Source organism: Pan paniscus, chromosome 6, assembly GCF_029289425.2.
Source record: "Pan paniscus chromosome 6, NHGRI_mPanPan1-v2.0_pri, whole genome shotgun sequence".
NCBI lineage: Eukaryota > Metazoa > Chordata > Mammalia > Primates > Hominidae > Pan > Pan paniscus.
In genome coordinates, this window is record NC_073255.2 from 52,826,773 (window position 1) to 52,843,926 (window position 17,154).

Below are 17,154 nucleotides of genomic sequence, written 5' to 3' on the forward strand. Positions count from 1 at the left end.
TGGAAGGTATCCTGCATTTGCAGGAAGAGCAATCAGCACTTCTCATGGCTGAAGGCATCCGCTTGGAGGAGTCTTCTCAAAAGCCTTCAGGAAAAAAATCCATTCTCAACACCAACTCCAACCTCTGAACTGACCCTGCCGGCCAAATGCACCCTCCTGGTACAGGGCCTGCACTCGTGCCAGAGTGAGCCCACATCCTAGAGGTGATGACTTTTGAAAGAAAATTTCTGAATGCATACTTTAAAATCAAGCTTACCAAACCCTCTGAGAACAGTGCTAACTCACCTTTCCTGGTCATCAGAAATGTTCTGGGCTGCCTCCTCGGCCATGTCCTGTGCAAGCTGGTCACAAGTATCACAGTCAGCAGACCAGCTTCTTCCTACATCCTCTGGAAGACAAAGAAATAGAGCTTAATGCTTCCAGCTTCTGTACTTGTGACCTCTTATCAGGACACACATCAAACACAGAGGGAAAAATCCAAACTCCAGTAACATTTTCCCAAGCAGAAACAGCTTTTGTTTTCCTAACACTGTCAGACAAATTCCTTCCTAAGAAGTGTGCTTTTGACAGACGTGGTGGCTCATGCCTGTAATCCCAGCAATTTGGGAGGCCAAGGTGGGTGGATCACTTGAGGCCAGAAGTTTGAGACCAGCCTGGCCAATATGGTGAAACCCCATCTCTACTAAAAATACAAAAATAGCCAGGTGTGGTGGCACACATCTGTAATCCCAGTTACCCAGGAGGCTCAAGCGAGAGAATTGCTTGAACCTAGGAGGTGGAGGTTGCAGTGAGACGAGATTGCACCACTGTGCAATAGTGAGACTCTGCCTCAAAAACAAAACGAAACAAAACAAAACAAAACAAAAGTGTGTTTTAGGTAGGGATCTTTGTGGCTGCCTGAAACAGATCACTACTCAAGGGAGAGACTGTACATGGAAGCTGAGAGAAGTCTGAGAATAAAAAGCTGTAACTGTTGGCTGGGCGCGGTGGCTCACGCCTGTAATCCCAACACTTTGGGAGGTCAAGATGGGCGGATCACGAGGTCAGGAGCTCAAGACCAGCCTGGCCAGCATAGTGAAACCCCGTCTCTACTAAAAATACAAAAATTAGCCAGGCATGGTGGCACGCACCTGTAGTCCCAGCTACTCGGGAGGCTGAGGCAGGAGAATTGCTCGAAACCGAGAGGCGGAGGTTGCAGTGAGACGAGATCGTGCCACCACACTCCAGCCTGGGCAACAGAGCGAGGCTCTGTCTCAAAAAAAAAAAAAAAAAAAAAAGCTGTAACTGTCCACAACTGAACTGGGGAACAGGATACCTTCCACAAGAGCAGAAAAGCACTCCTAAGGAAGGCTGGCAAGGCACACACTAGGCGCACTCTGTCTTACGGCAGAACCTAGGAATGATCTGGTTCCGAACCTCCTGCACCTCTCCTTGTTTGCAACTGGCGGGTCAGACTGAGTTCTCTCCATTATGAAACATTTACTCTTATATTTTTAAAGCACTTGTTAGTTGTCTTAGTTCTTTATACCAACATTTAAACCTTCAGAGATTTTAGAAAACTTAATGTTTTACTCAGAACACTAGATAATTTTTCTCTCCACTCTGAAGAGAGTGATACCAAGAAGAGTGGGAACGTTTTCAGGCACAAGCTCTTTCTCAGATGGGAACACAGACCCCTTGAACAATGATGAACCAAGCTACGGGTGTCCGGCCTTGGATCCTGTGTTTTCTGGAACTTTGCTGCCAATGAGGTGAGTAACCAGAGCCCTGTGGTGGGTTAAGGGGCCTGCTGTTGACCTAACACACCTGTCTCCTGGGGCCTGCTGCCACCTCTGCTCTTCTCACACTGCCTTGTCAGTGCCTCTGGCTTTGTCCCAACTGTGCTTGTTGTGAGTAAATCTCAGATTTGGGGGAAATGCATACTTTCCAATTTCATTAGCAATACACTTTCAAATGCGCCTGTGACCAAGAAAAGGATAAACTGCAAACTGCAGTTTGTAAACGAACAAAATCCCCTCTTTCTGAAGCCCCTGTGATTTGCTCTGACACCTTCCTGTCAAATCTAAACAGAGTCCACTGGGTAAAGACACCTGCGCAACCCTGCCTGCTGGGCTGGCATCCATACCCACACGCACACCTGGATGCTCTGACCTTGCTGCTGCCTGTTCCTTCCTTGTGGGGCTGGACATCCTGAGAACAGGGCCTACATTTAAAGTTTGTGATGTTTTTGAAGCCAGCAGTGCTAACCAAAGATGCCAGGAAATGAGGAGGAGCAAAGAAAGTGACATAATTGAGGGAAGAAATATGCCTGCACTGCCCTACGTGGGAGGCACTCTCATAGCCACTCTCATAGCCACTCTCAGCTACTGAAGCTTAAGCTACTTACAATTAAATAGAATTAAGAATTAGCTGGAGAAACTCTGTCTCTACTAAAAATACAAAAAAATTAGCCAGGTGTGGTGATGCACGCCTGTAATCCCAGCTATCCAGGAGGCTGAGGCAGGAGAATCGCTTGAACCGGGGAGGCAGAGGTTGTGGTGAGCCAACTTCGTGCCATTGTACTCCAGCCTGGGCAATGAGCTAAACTCTTGTCTCAAAAAAAAAAAAAAAAAAAAGATTTAGCTTTAGCTTCTCCATCATTAGCCATATTTCAAGGGCTCAGTAGCCAAGATACAAACTATACAATGTTTCCATCATTGCAGAACACCCTCGGGGCCAGCGCTGGGCTGGGCAGCCTCGCCTTTTTCCGGGCAGTGCGGCCAGCATTGTTTCCTCAGAGCAGCTGCATCCAGACAAGGGAGTGGTTCCCAGTTCATCTACATTCTTGGGCCATACTCCTCCACCTGGGGTTTGCCGAGCACTGCACTGGTACAACAGGGAGCACAACACAGAACCAAACTCACTGCTTCCCTCCCGAGGACGGAGGGGTGTGCTGCTTAAGGTGAGACGTGGATGCAGCCAAGCAAACTGGAAAACGTCGAGTTTTGAAAACTGCTTTAAGTAAAAATATTCTGAATGAAATTAGGTAAATGGCTTCCAAATATGGCCCATTTTAAGAAATCACTATCTAAGCTCCTCATTTAGAAACAAAGACTCGATCAGGATTTTGACTCTCCTTCTGACCTTGATGAAAGGAGGAAAAAACACAAGAAAAATCGTTTCTTTGCATGAAATCAATGTGCAAGGACGGAACCCCCTGGCTGGAAGAGATCCTGGGAGGTCTTTCCCTTTGTCTTCATTGTTTTAAACAAAAGCCACCTCCTTAGAATTTGTTTTTAAGCCACATTCTGTATTTCAGATTTAATACTTAGTTTCTAAAACTGCTTAGTAATAGTTCACTCAGTCAACCCTGCCTTACTCCACAGACTTAAGGTGTTTAGTATGCACATAGTTCAGAATGAATACCTGAAAGTAGGTAGCACTGCCTGAAGACTTTCAGTAGTCAAAGTAGAAAAGCAAACACAGGTGTTTACACAGTTCACAGTGTAAAAAGGCACAAACAGAGCTGCAGTTTACACAGCACAGGGTTCCTCCTCAGATGGAAACTTCAGCAATTGTTCTCACATGGGTTTTCATATTTGAAGATGTAATAGATGGCATTTAATGATACTAGGTTTCAGATTTGGGGAAACATTACATTTGCAACTCAGGAAAGTGTATACATAAAATATACAAGGAAAAATAACACTAGAATGATGGTTATCATGAGCAACCAACTTCGTTTCTCAGGTTTCAATGCAAGCCCAGGTTCTGATCATTATCATCTCATCTTCTGCCTGCTTCAGTTTCTCACCTCCAAATGGAGCTTCCCGGGAAAGCACCTAGCCCGCCAGCATCACTTGACCTTCTTCTCTTTGGATGAGCAGTTGCACATGCTGACATGTCCCTTCCCAGCAAGACTGCCAGTCACTGTCATTTCCATTCTGTTCCTTGAGGCAGCTTGTGGACCTCTACTCATTTACCTTTAGATAGTCTACATCTTTTTTTTAATTAACACCCTATCCCCACTCCCAGCCCACGCTCTGGGTCCCATCACACTCACGGAGACAAACACAGTGCTTGGGCAAATTTTTGTAATTAATTGTGGTGAAAAGAAAGAAAAATTGATAAGATCTTGGTAGAATGTCAAACTTACCATCCTTTGAGCTGGTCCCCAGAGCAGGCTGCACCAAGGAGAGCAGGGGCAAGGCTGCGATCAGCCCCCTCCACCCCATTTGCAAGCAGGCTGCTCCAATGGGGCTGCTGATCAGCATTCAAATCAGGGGTGGCTTTGGGGAAGTGAGCACAGGTAGAAAGCCCATAAATGGAACCCGAAGCAACAGGGACTGGCCTTGCTCCGCCCCATGGGCTGGAGCAGTGAGCCTTCCCTGCCTCCATTAGCATCTTGGGACAAGCAGCCAATCATAAGCACCCCCTGAGAAAGAAATCTCATGCCCAGAAGAGCTCTGGGGCCTTAGCCTCCCTTCACCCCAATATGCTTCTGGGCCATTTCCTCTGAGATAAGTATGTCCTAAGTGATGTTAATTTGCAGGGAAATATGTGTCAATCATCTGTGAGGCTCAATAGTAGCTCCACTAAAGAAAAACAACATAGTTATTGAAGTATCATGATTTTGTGAAAAATAGCTGAGTGCCCTGTAATTTGCAGTGGAAGGGCATCATGGTACACTTTTAAAGCCATTGTCAAGTTAGAAAAGACAAATTTGCTATACCTGGGACTAAAAGTAGGTACTTTGTCTTATATAAAATCCTCAATAATTTGAATTATAAATGGCACCTCTCTCTTCTGTAGTCTTCCGTGCTTTCCATTGGCTTCAAAATAAAATTAAATATCATGGCTTGATATTTAAATACCTTGATAGGCTGCCCCCAAATGCCTTGGGTCCTTTGGCCACTTGGAGTGTAGGGGAACATAACCATACCCTAACTGTTCTCTCTGCAAAGTCACATGCAGCAATTCCACTGAAGGAATGCGATGATCACAGTAGGAATCATCTTTCAGCACTACAGTTTGGTGATCACTTTGATTTTTCTGTCTCAAAAGTACATTACAAATAGGGAATTGCCATAACCACCTTTGCATTTATCTTGTTCCAATGCAATTGTTAAGAAAAGCATAACACATGTATTACATGGGGTAATGTTTTAGGCTCTCAAGCACTTATTTTGAGTAGTATACAATTATCCGTATCATCTCAGCTTCCTCACCCTCACCTGCCCACCTTGTTTCCATCAAGGTGTCCTTTCGTCTGGAGTGGTTTCTCCACACTGATTATTTGATATAGACAACTGGTATTTCATGAAGTATGAATAGAATCCTCTTAGGAAAGGACTGCTACTTATGTGAGCCCAGATCGTATAATGGTACATGCCAAGGCAGACCCAGGACAAGTCCCATGGTCCCTCTCAGCTTCCCCATGGAGCTGAGTTGGAGCACCACTGTTTCTCTTGGTTATTTCAGACTTGTCCAGTGTGAAGGGAGGCCCACCTGTCATTTGGGACAGGTTAAGCCACCAAACATCTAAGAATCACACTGGGCATTTCTTTCTAGATTTAAGACTGCATGCTCCAAAAACTGGTAAAGCCCCAGGTAGGAGCTGCTGTGGGAAGGCCAAATTTGAACTAGGTGAAGTGTTAATGAGGAAGTCCAGCATCCCATCAAGCACTTCCCTCACGAGGGCCCCTTATGTGCTCTGCCTCCTTGGCAGGGTTTATTGGCAAACAGTGAAAGAAGTGAACAGAGAAAAGACAAAAACACAAGGTAGATGCCCTCCACTCTGTTCTGGTTCTCACTTCTGTCTGGTCATCTGTTTTTCTTCCCCTGTAAGGGGAGGATCCTCCCCCAGAAGACTTTACTAGAATTTTCTCTCAATAAGGAAGATAACCAAAAAGATAATTTTAAATTGAAACTAGTATGGTAAAAAGTGGTTAGTGTATATATGTAGCCTCCTTTAAATTTTTAAATAGCTTGAGGTTAGAAACACAGGGCTGTCTGGTCACAAGGTTTGAGCCCTAAGGTCACTGGATGATGTCATGGTGTGCTAAGACACGCCAACCAAACCTCTATGAGCCTCGGAAGAGCCATGGAAGTCACCCAGTCTGCACTGGGTGTGCTGCCGTGAACTGGCAGCCTCTGGTTAGCAGCATATTTTCACTGAGAAAAAAGCCAATTTTTGCTTGTTTTGTTTGGTAAGGCTTATGTCATGGTTTAAGTGTGTCCCCTAAATTCATAAGTTAGAAGCTTGGTCCTCTGCAGAGGTGTTGGGAGGCAGAGCCTGATGAGAAGTGATGAAGTCACAAGGACTCTGCTCTCATGATGGCTTAATGCTGTTACCAGGAGAATGAGTTGTTATCAAAGATGGTCTGCCCCTCTTGCCTCCTTTCTGTCTCCTGCACCCACTTCTGCCTTGTACCCTTCTGCCAGGGGACAATACAGCAAGGAGGCCTTCACCAGATGCATCCCCTTACCTTACTTTGGACATCCCAGCCCCTAAAACTGTAATTACTCTCTTTTCTTTATAAATGACTCAGTCTGTGGGAATCAGCTACAGCCACACAACACAGACTAAGACCGCTTATAAATGCTCACATTTTACGCTTCCCAATTTAGAAACCTGCCAATGAGTAATGCTATTTTCTCTTATTCCAACCACCACAGGTGGTCAGCATGTTTAGTCACTGTTAGAGAAACTGTCTCAAGAGGCTGAATGACTTGCCCCAGACTAGGACGCTGGAAAGAGCCAAAATCCATTCCCAGATCTTAGGGTGTGGAATTCAGCATCTTTCCAAGCTACATATGCTGGTTATGGTTATAAGATTGGTTCATTTGGTGCTACAGGCGAATAGGAACTAGATTCCAGGAAGGCGGCTACATTTTCTCGTGCTACCCACAGGGTCATCTTCCTTACTGTCCAGTGATTTGTGAAGTCCTGTGCGTGGCTGGTCTCTCCCAGGATCTTTTAGCCTACAACTTAATAACTGGTCACTCTGCCCTCACTGCAAAGACTGTTACAGATACTGACTGATCCTCATCCATGTTGGGCCCATGGTAAAAAGAGATGATTCTGCAATGTGGTACCACCTTATTGATCGAGACTCCAGTATTCTAAACCTGGCATAACATCAAAATGACAAATAAAAAGTTTAATTTTCTATTTATGAAAATAAGGATGTGCTGTGAAAAGAGTCTGAAGTCCAATGTTCGGGAAACTGTAACTGCCGAGTGAATGTGTAAGGCACTCAAGTAACAAATATTTATTATTTAGTCCCTTAAAAATAATTTACTTTATTACAAAGATAGTAATACAATTTCTAGAAAATACATGCATGTACAAAGATTGAAATAAAAAAAACACCCATAAATATCCAGATTTAAATGTCAGCATATACCTTCCTGATCTTTTTCTATCATACTGTATCTATCAACATCTAACCTGCTTTTTAAACTATAAGTCATACATTTTGCCATATCAGTACACTTTTTTCTGTAACATTATTTTTTAGAGCATATCAAACCATAGTTTATTTAACCAATCCCCAATTAATTCATAATTAGAATATTTCGTGTTTTTCCAGTATAACAGTTCTATAATCTTTGATTATAACCTTTGTGTAAATTCCTATAAGTATTGAGTCAAAGGAGACACACATCTTTTCAGGCATTACATATAAAATAAATACTAAACTAGACTCCAGGAAAGTGGTATCAATTCACATTCCCAATAGCACCGTCCCAATGGGGCTAATTTATCTCCTTTTTAATCTCAGCGTATTTCCAGTTATAACATACCATTTTTACCTCTTGATTCAACAATTGTACTTAGAAGAAGCTCTAAAAATCCAAAACTGAAGCTTCCTTTTAGACCCTCCCTATTACAATCCATATGAAAGTACAGAATTTGAGAGTGACATCAGTCAAACGGAGGAGTGAAAGTTACTGGCTTCTCTCCCTACCACATAATTTCAACTAGCAAATACCCAGTGGCAAGATTATTGCCCTGAATATCCCAGAAATTGGGAGTGAAGCTGTGACAACTCACTGGACCACAGAGCCAAGAAAAACCATGATCAGAGGGTAAAGAGAATGGTTCTGTTTGATCATAACACCTCTCCCGCAAGCCCACATAGCACCGCACTTGGAGAATTTCTCTGGAATCAGTTTCTACAGTGGGAAAAGAGAGCGGGAGGTGGGCATTCACCTTCCGCACCATTGTGAGACTCTTCACAGGGGCACACTATGGTCCTTTCCCCCTGGAAGCACTGCAGGTGCCAGCAGGGTTAGCCTGCTAGGTGTAAATTAGAAACAAAGAATGGGGGTGGGGCTCACAGCAGTCAACAAACAAATCACAGAGTGGACTGCAGGGAACCTGGGCTTAGGGCACCATTTGGCACTACACCGGCTGTAGCGTTTACGGGCTTAAAGACCAAAAAAGACAGTATGCTTACAATCTCTGGACAGACCTACTATACAAGGACAATCACAGACAAAGCCAGATTACTGTTTATAAATACCTATTCAATGCACAGATATCAATGTATAACTACAAAGATGAAGAACAGTCAGGGAAACATGATGTCAGAACAGTCAGGGAAACATGATGTCACCAAACAGACAAAGTGCCAGTGACTGACTCTAAAGAGGCAGAGATATATGACATTCCTGAGATAATTCAAAATAGCTGTCTAAAGGTATAAAACTCCCTGGTAAAAATAACTCAGGAACTGATAACCAAATGATGATGATGATGATGATCAACCCAGAGGACTGGTTGAATTCGTTGCTCAAACCAGAGAAAAACACTGTCCTACTAAATGATACTATTTTAAATAAATTGATTGGTCATTACTGTCAAGCAATTGAAGTAATTTGTCCAGATACATATAAAGATGAAGGTTTTGCTCAAATTCAAGTGAGATTCAAAAGCTGAATTAAAGCTATTCAAGAGCCAGATGATGTATAAGTGGCTATAGCAAACTGCAAGACATTTGCTTTTGTGCATATATCTTCTGCACAGTTTGAAATGTCTCAAGGTAATTTCAAAAAAAGTAAACACCTTCTTCATAAAGCTGTAAAATGTGGAGCAGTACCACTAGAAATGCTGCAAATTGCCACACAGAATTGAAACCTCCAAGAAAGTAGCTGCTTTCAGCAAAGGAAAAGAGTTCATCAACACTGACAATATTAACTACCCAAGAATCATTCTCTAGTTCATTGAACATTTACAGAATAGGAACATGCTGTAATTAGGCAATTAGGCAAGAGAAAGAAAAGGCATCCAAATTGGAAAGGAGGAAGTTAACTGTCCCTGTTTACAGATGATACGATCATAAGTAGAGAAAATCCTAAAGACTCCACCAAAAAAACTGTTCGAACTAAAAAACATTCAGTAAAGTTTCAGGATACAAAATCTACAAACAAAAACTAGTATTATTTCTTTCTTTTGAGACAAGATCTCACTCTGTTGCCCACGCTGAAGTGCAGTGTTGCAATCACAGCTCACTGCAGCCTCAACCCCCTGGGCTCAACCAATCCTCCCACCTCAGCCTCCCAAGTAGTTAGGACCACCACACCTGGCTAACTTTTGTATTTTTTGTAGAGAAAGGGTTTTGCCATGTTGCTCAGGCTGGTGGCAAACTCGCGAGCTCAAGCAACTCACCTGACTTGGCCTCCCAAAGTGCTGGGATTACAGCCATAAACCAGTATCATTTCTATACATTAATGGTGAACTATATGAAAAAGAAATCAAGAAAATCCCATTTACAATACAATAAAAAAAAATATATATATATATCTAGAAATAAACTTAACCATGGTGAAAAATCTCTAGGATGAAAACTATAAAACACTGATGAAAGAAACTGAAGACACAAATAAATGGAAAGTTATCCTGTGTTCATGGATTGAAAGAATTATTTCTTAAATGTTCATACCGTCCAAAGCAATCTGCAGATTCAGTGCAATTCCTATCAAAATACCAATGACATTCTTCACAGATAGAAAAAAAAATCCTAAAATTCGTATGTAACCACAAAAGACCTTGAATAGCCAAAGCAATCTTGAGCAAAAAGAACAAAGCTGGAGGCATCATCATACCTGACTTCAAAATATGCCTTAAAACTAAAGTTATAAAAACAGCATGGTACTGGAATAAAAACAGATAGATCAATGGAACAGAGAACCCAGGAATAAATCCACACATTTACAGCCAACTGATATTCAACAAAGGCGCCAAGAACACACATTTATTGAAAAGAAAGTACAGTCTTTCAATAAACGATGCTGGGAAAACTGAAAATCCATATGCAGAATGAATTAAACCCTTATCTCCCACCATATACACAAATCAACTCAAGATGAATTAAAGACATAGATTTAAGACCTGAAACTATGAAACTGCTAGAGGAAACACAGGAGAAATGCTTCATTACATTTATATGGGCAAGAATTTTATGAACAAGACTTCAAAAGCACAGGCAACAAAAGCAAACAATGGGCAAATCAAACTACATCAAACTAAAAAGCTTCTGCACAGCAAAGGAAACAACCGATAGTGAAGCGACAACCTATAGAATGGGAGAAAATATTATATTTGCAAAGTATACATCCAACAAAGGTTTAATATCTAAAATATAAAAGGAACTCAAACAACTTAATAGTAAGAAAACAAATAACCCTGTTTAAAAATGGTCAAAAGACCTGAATAGACTTCTCAAAAGAAGACAAGCAAATGGCCAATGGGTATATGAAAAAATGTTCAACATCACTAATCATTAAGAAAATGAAAATCAAAATCACAATGAAATATCACTTCAGTCACCTCATACCAGTTAAAATGGCCATTACCAAAAAGACAAAAGATTAGCTTTGTTTGGGCCTTTCTTGGAAAAAAAAAAAAAAAAAGACGGAAGGTAAGTGTTGGCAAGGATGCGGAGAAAAAAAAGCTTTTGTATGCTATTGGAGGAAATGTAAATTAGTATCCCCATTAAGGCAAACAGTATGGAGGTTCTTCAAAATATTAAAAATAGAACTAGCATATGATCCAGCAATCCCACTAGTGGGTATTTACCCAAAGGAAATGAAATCAGTACATCAAAAAGGCATCTTGCACTCCCACGTTCACTGTAGCATTATTCATTATAGCCAAGTTATGGAAGCAACCTAAGTGACCATTAAGAGATGAATGGATAAGCAAAATGGACATATACACAATGGAGTACTATTCAGCAATAAAAAAGAACAAAATCTTGTCATTTGCAACCACATGGATGAACCCCTGGAGAATAGTATGTTAAGTGAAATAAGCCGGGTACAGACAGTACACGATCTCACTTATATTTAGAATCTACAAAAGCAAATCTCATAGGAGATAGTATAATGGTGGTTACCAGATGCTTAAGTGTTTAGGGGCAGCGGGGAAGGCAGATCCTGGTCAACGATATATAGTTACAGTTAGATAAAAAGAACTGCTGGGTGTGGTGGCTCATGCCTGTGCTCCTAGCACTTTGGGAGGCCGAGGCAGGCAGATTTCTTGAGCCCAGGAGTTTGAGACCAGCCGGGGCAATGTGGCAAAACCTCATCTCTACAAAAAATACAAAAATTAGTTGGGCGCAGTGGCACACACCTGTGGTTCCAGCTACTTGAGAGAGTGAGGCAGGAGGATTGGTTGAGCCCAGGAGTTTGAGACTGCAGTGAGCCATAATTGTACTACTACACTCCAGCCTGGGGGACAGAGCCAGACCCTGTCTCCCCCAAGAAAAAAAAAAAGAGCTAAAAACCAGAATAGGCAAATATAGAGACAGATATTAGACAAGTAATTGCCTGGGGCCAGGAGGTATATGGTGGGGGAGAGCAGAATAAGGGAGGAGAGAAAAATGAAAAATGATTACTTATGGTTAAGAAGTTTCTTTACTGGGTGATGAAAATGTTCTAAAATTGATAGTGGTGATGGTTGTACAACTCTGAGAACATACTAAAAACCAATAGACAATCTATTTTAAATGGTTGAATTGTGTGATATGTGAATTATATCTCAATACAGCTGTTTTAAAAAGTTCTGAATTGTTATTTCTTCAAAACGATGGATGCTTTGCTAAATTGGCAACATACACTAAGAACATGAATGTCATTAAACACCTTTGCCTAGTGGCTGAACCAGAATCCCAGGCCCAGGACTACTGTTGAGGCCACATTCTAGGTCCCCAAGAGTGGGCTCCTTCACACCAGGCACAGTACCTCACTATAAACTCAGCCTACAGACCTGATGGCCAAGCAGTTCCCTGCTGGGCCAAGGAAGGGCTGGAGGAGGACGGCAGGGCCACTTGGATGCTAGCCAGGAGCAACTGGAATGGGAAATTCTTAAGTGTCTCTGATATGGCACAGAATGACCTCAAAACTCAGGTGATAAAATTCTTAGATAAAAAGAATTGCTGGGTGTGGTGGCTCACAGCTGTGATCCAAGCACTTTGGGAGGCTGAGGCGGGCAGACTGCTTAAGCCCAGGAGTCCTGGGCAACGTACAAAACCTCATATCTACAAAACAATATAAAAATTAGCTGGGCGCAGTGGCACACACCTGTAGTTCCAGCTACTTGGGAGGGTGAGGCAGCAGGACTGCTTAAGCCCAGGAGTTTGAGACTGCAGTGAGCCATGACTGTACCACTGCACTCCAGCATGGGGGACAAAGCCAGACCCTGTCTCCCTCAGGAAAAAAAAAAAAAAGCTAAAAACCAGAATAGGCAAATATATAGAGATAGATATTAGACAAGTAATTGCCTGGGGCTAGGAGGTATATGCTGGGGGAGAGCAGAACAAGGGAGAAGAGAAAAGATGTGCCTACCAAAAGGATGTGAGGCCCCGAGCCCAGGGCAGACAAGGCATGGGACTGCCTTATTTTACCCTGGCATTTAGGACAGTACTCCACAAACCACAAATTCTTATAAATCACAGCCAGTGAAAGTATGCTCAAAATCCAGAAAGCTCTTTTAAAAAAGGTCTCAACACTTTGAGATGTTAGTCTTGAAATAAGTTAATGTTTCAAATTATATTCATTCCTTTAAATGGATTAAATTGCTATTTCTTGACCCGGCAAAATTTTACCTTGGTAGATCATTCAATAAAGCAGCACTGTGCCCTTCTCTAAGTCTGTGGTTTTGTACCGGCTCCTGCCATCATTTTTCACAGCTCTTTGAGGAGCAAAGAGGTGGAGGACTTGGTAGACACTAAGTAGCAAGTTGTGATAAGAATCAGAAACAGACACCAACTTCTTGAATCTCAACTAAGGTTTCTTTAGCCACATTCTACACAAGGATAAAATCTTAAGCCATTCATTAAAATCTTCAAAATTATATGTATTTGATAATAAACATCACATAGAGCAAATGGTTAAGTCACTAACACATTCTCTTTAACAGCAATTTCAGTTTTATAAAACTACTTTCAGATATTGTTTCATTTTGTATCATGATTTTTAAGTTTTCTCACTGCAGCTGGAATTAATTTCGTTACAATGAGAGGAGGAAGGGTTTAAAAATTAAAACGGTGTCTTCTAATTTTAAAATGTTAATTTAACAAAATATTCCATCCTATTTCAACATTATTAAACATAGGCCAGGCATGGTGGCTCACACCTGTAATCCCAGCACTTTGAGAGGCCAAGGTGGGTGATCACGAGGTCGAGATCGAGACCATCGTGGCCAACACAGTGAAACTCCGTCTCTACTAAAAATACAAAAATTAGCCGGGCGTGGTGGCATGCGCCTGTAGTCCCAGCTACTCGGGAGGCTGAGGCAGGAGAATCACTTGAACTTGGGAGGTGGAGGCTGCAGTAAGCCAAGATCGCGCCACTAGCACTCCAGACTGGCGACAGAGTGAGACTCCGTCTCAAAAAAAACAACCAAAAAACAAACAAAAAACCATTATTAAACATCAAAAGAATCATTCAAATACACTGGTTTTATCAAAAAACATGAAAAAGCCAAAATATAAATTTTCATGTTAGCTAGTCTTCCAATTTCATTTTATCCTAAGCAACTTAGGTCTCAGTTTTGTAATGTGACATTAATATAATGTTTATGGATGGGTGTGATGGCTGATGCCTGTAATACCAGCACTTTGGGAGGCCCAGGTGGGCGGGTGGCTTGAGCCCAGGAGTTCAAGACCAGCCTGGACAACACAGTGAGACCCTGTCTCTGTGAAAAATTGAAAATTAGCTGGGTGTGGTGGTGCACACCAGTAGTCCCAGCTAGTCAGGAAGCTGAGGTGGGAGGATGCCTTGAGCCAAGGAGGTCAAGGCGGTGAGCCATGATTGTGGCACTGCACTCCAGTCTGGGTGACAGAATGAGACCCTGTCTCAAACAAAACAAAACAAGAAAACAAAAGATAATGTTTATCATGTCCAACTCCACAGCACAATGAGATGTAATTATAATAGGAAATATGATGGGTATGTTTCAGGGAGAATGAGCACATCTACCAGTACTGAATCAGCTTTGATGTTCAGAAACATCAAAGAAATATGGTCTCATCACTTAACACAGATGATACCTTAGAAGTTTCGTTTGTTTCTACTCTAAATAGAAGGGTCTTCTTTCCAGAACGACAGATCCGATGCACTGTGGAAGAAAGAAATATAAGGAATTACAACCTAAACCCAAAACTGGCCCCAGGAAGAAACTAGTTGGAATGGCAGAAGGAGCTCCCAGCTAAGAGCTGTGTTGGCTGGGCCAGCTCTCTAGGCATCAAGAGGGGAGTGGACTCAGGTGGGCTTGAGTCCTCAGCAAGAGAGAGACTCCAAATGCTGCAGCTGTGACACCCCACAGTGCTCTGAGTAACCAAGGCAGTGGCGGCGGGGTGACAGAGGCTGTTCTTTCTGTCACTGGGCTCCAAGGGGCAGGAGCAAGCAGGGTGAACACACTGAAATGCAAGACTGACTGCGCTACAGGCCGTGCTGAGCTAGAGCCTCTGCCTGGAGGGAAAGTACCAAGCTCCCAGGCAACAGCTTTACGAATTCTGGCTACTACACCAAGTCTAAATACATGACGATTTTCACAACATCAATGAGAAATTGTTCTTTAAAGTCTGAATAAATAAATTCTAGCTTTTCTTTTCAGTGTCTTAAAAACAAAGCAAAACAGACATGAGCAACATGAAGTGATATGTTTATCCAACTGTGTGTTGTTAAATCAACTTTTAGTTAAAATGTTAGAGAGGGACAAATAAGTACAGTGTGTCGATGTGCGGTGCTGTGAGCACACAGACCAGTGATCAGAACACAACACCTACGGCCTCTTCCATCCTGACAAAGTCTCTGCATGCCAACTCCAGCGACAGGGTGCTAGGACAGCGCAGGGATGAAATACTGAAGGGAGACGTCTTCATGAAGCAGATCAAAATGCACCATCTTGTTATTCACAATATCTGGGAAGAGAAAAGCCATGATTTTAGAGACCTAGTGCAGCACACACATTTTGATCTCTACTTTTTCAGAACAGCCTTCCCAGCCTGCACCTCCTGTTTTAGGCATCTGTCTTCCCTGAGGCAGCTGCAGAGACCACAGTCTCTCACTCTCACTGCCACAGCTGAGGCTGCATCACGGCCCCAGCACTGGCGGCTCCCTGTGCGAGGAGAGGAAGAGTGAAGCGGCCCAAGCCCTTGGCAAAACACCCAGCAGGCTGGCTTCCTGGCAAACCACATTCACCCACATGAGCATCCTTCTGCAGGGAAGAGCAGCTCCTCACCAGTGAGTGGAGGAACTGTGCTGAGAAGAGCCAAGAGCCAGGATCCCCCAACACCTGGGGCAGGCTGTGTCACACACTGCTACATGGGATGGATCCCTGCATCTCAACGGTCCTACCAATCCCGTGACGGCCATGGGTGATGGCTAAAATCCAAGGCATCAGGCATGCAACCAAGCAGGGAAGTACAGAGCACATGAGGGTGGGCAGGAGCACACAGTGTGACAACCACTGAGAGCTCGGGGAGCTGCAGCACAGCAGCTGAGGAAAGCTCTCCAGCAGATATGAGTGAGTGACAAGAAACCATGTGTGAGCAGGCTGCAGAGAGGCCAATCCCAGGAGATGGGAGGTTGGGGAAAGGACCAGAAAGGACAAGCAGGAAGACAAACATTCTTTAGGAGAGGTGGTGCAAGGGCACAGGAGAGGCAGAGACTGAGGGTGGCAGGACCTAGCTAGAGGAGGGGACAACTGAGCCGACACCTGAAGGAGACTAACAGAGACAGAAAAGGGGCTTTGGGAAGTTAAGAAGGTATGAGAAGTTCAACCCACGGTGTTTTAAAAAAAATTTTTGCTACATCACAATTTGCTGGTCCTCCTTTCTCTGCTACACGTGGGGACACCAAAGTGAATGTTGGGAAGACACTTGGCTTAGTCAACCACCTTTGATAAGAACTCTTCTGTGTTCCTCATCAGCCTTGGATTCAGAAGGTCCCCAAAATACCAAGTTCAAAGACTGATGTTGTGCAGCGCAGGGGCCCCCCACACCCTGTGTTTCCACACTCTGCAGACAGGAGGGGTATTTCACTCTCTCACCATTCACACTGTGCTTGTCAGGACCAAGGGTCTGGGCATTGTACAGGAGCTTGGGAGAAGTGCAGCCATGAGGCCCAGCCCAAACTATGAATAAGGAGTCCCTTTACATGACCTTCAGGCGATCTCCATGCACATCAAGGTTCCAGAAACACCTTTAAGGACCCTGCACTGCCACGCAGCTCCCACTATGCTCAGCCCTAGAAATATGACATCGTCCATGTCAAAGTTCCTTAAAATGCAGCACAGGTACCTCACCCCAAAACTCCCCATGATCTGGCCTAGTCTAGCTTCTCCATCTCTACCCTCAGAGCTGCTTCTCTGGCGATATCTCCTTCTGTGCCCATCACTCCAACTGTGTGACACCTTCCCCAATTCCCAAACACCCATTGCCCCTCCCATGGTCTCTTCTGATTCTCTTCATGTCTCTCATTCAAAAGGGCTGGTCCTTGACATTGCCACCTAGAATCTTCTGTTCCTTCTCTACAGCACACTGCAGATCTGAAGGGGATGAGGTGCAGTGTTGGCTCAACCTCCCTCTCAGCTCGGCCTGGGAGCTATTCTACAAAACGTGGAACTTCAAATCCAGGATGCAGTCGCTTTTAGGTTGCTGT

General features: G+C 43.3%; 2 protein-coding genes across 5 annotated transcripts in view; both read right to left on the reverse strand.

The window, feature by feature from the left end:
* PKD1L1 (polycystin 1 like 1, transient receptor potential channel interacting) overlaps nucleotides 1-14,608 on the reverse strand; it is a 263,204-nt gene extending 248,596 nt beyond the window's left edge. Inside the window, exons 1-2 of the mRNA XM_055115919.2 lie at nucleotides 14,541-14,608; nucleotides 286-388 (exon numbers count right to left, since the gene is read on the reverse strand). Of these exons, the coding sequence (XP_054971894.1) occupies nucleotides 286-329 (44 nt within the window). The 5' untranslated portion in view covers nucleotides 330-388; nucleotides 14,541-14,608. The remainder of the gene's footprint in view (nucleotides 1-285; nucleotides 389-14,540) is intronic.
* Nucleotides 337-17,154, reverse strand: part of HUS1 (HUS1 checkpoint clamp component) — a 29,317-nt gene continuing 12,499 nt past the window's right edge. For 2 of the 4 annotated variants that reach the window (XR_010112758.1, XR_010112760.1), the window contains exons 8-9: nucleotides 15,279-15,413; nucleotides 7,253-14,608 (exon numbers count right to left, since the gene is read on the reverse strand). Coding sequence is in view for 1 of the 4 variants with exons in the window: in XM_063606225.1 (XP_063462295.1) it covers nucleotides 15,331-15,413 (83 nt within the window). In the remaining 3 variants the exon portion in view is untranslated. Of the gene's footprint in view, nucleotides 389-7,252; nucleotides 15,414-17,154 lie in introns of those variants that run through there. The other 2 variants (XR_010112759.1, XM_063606225.1) reach the window with 2 other exon arrangements.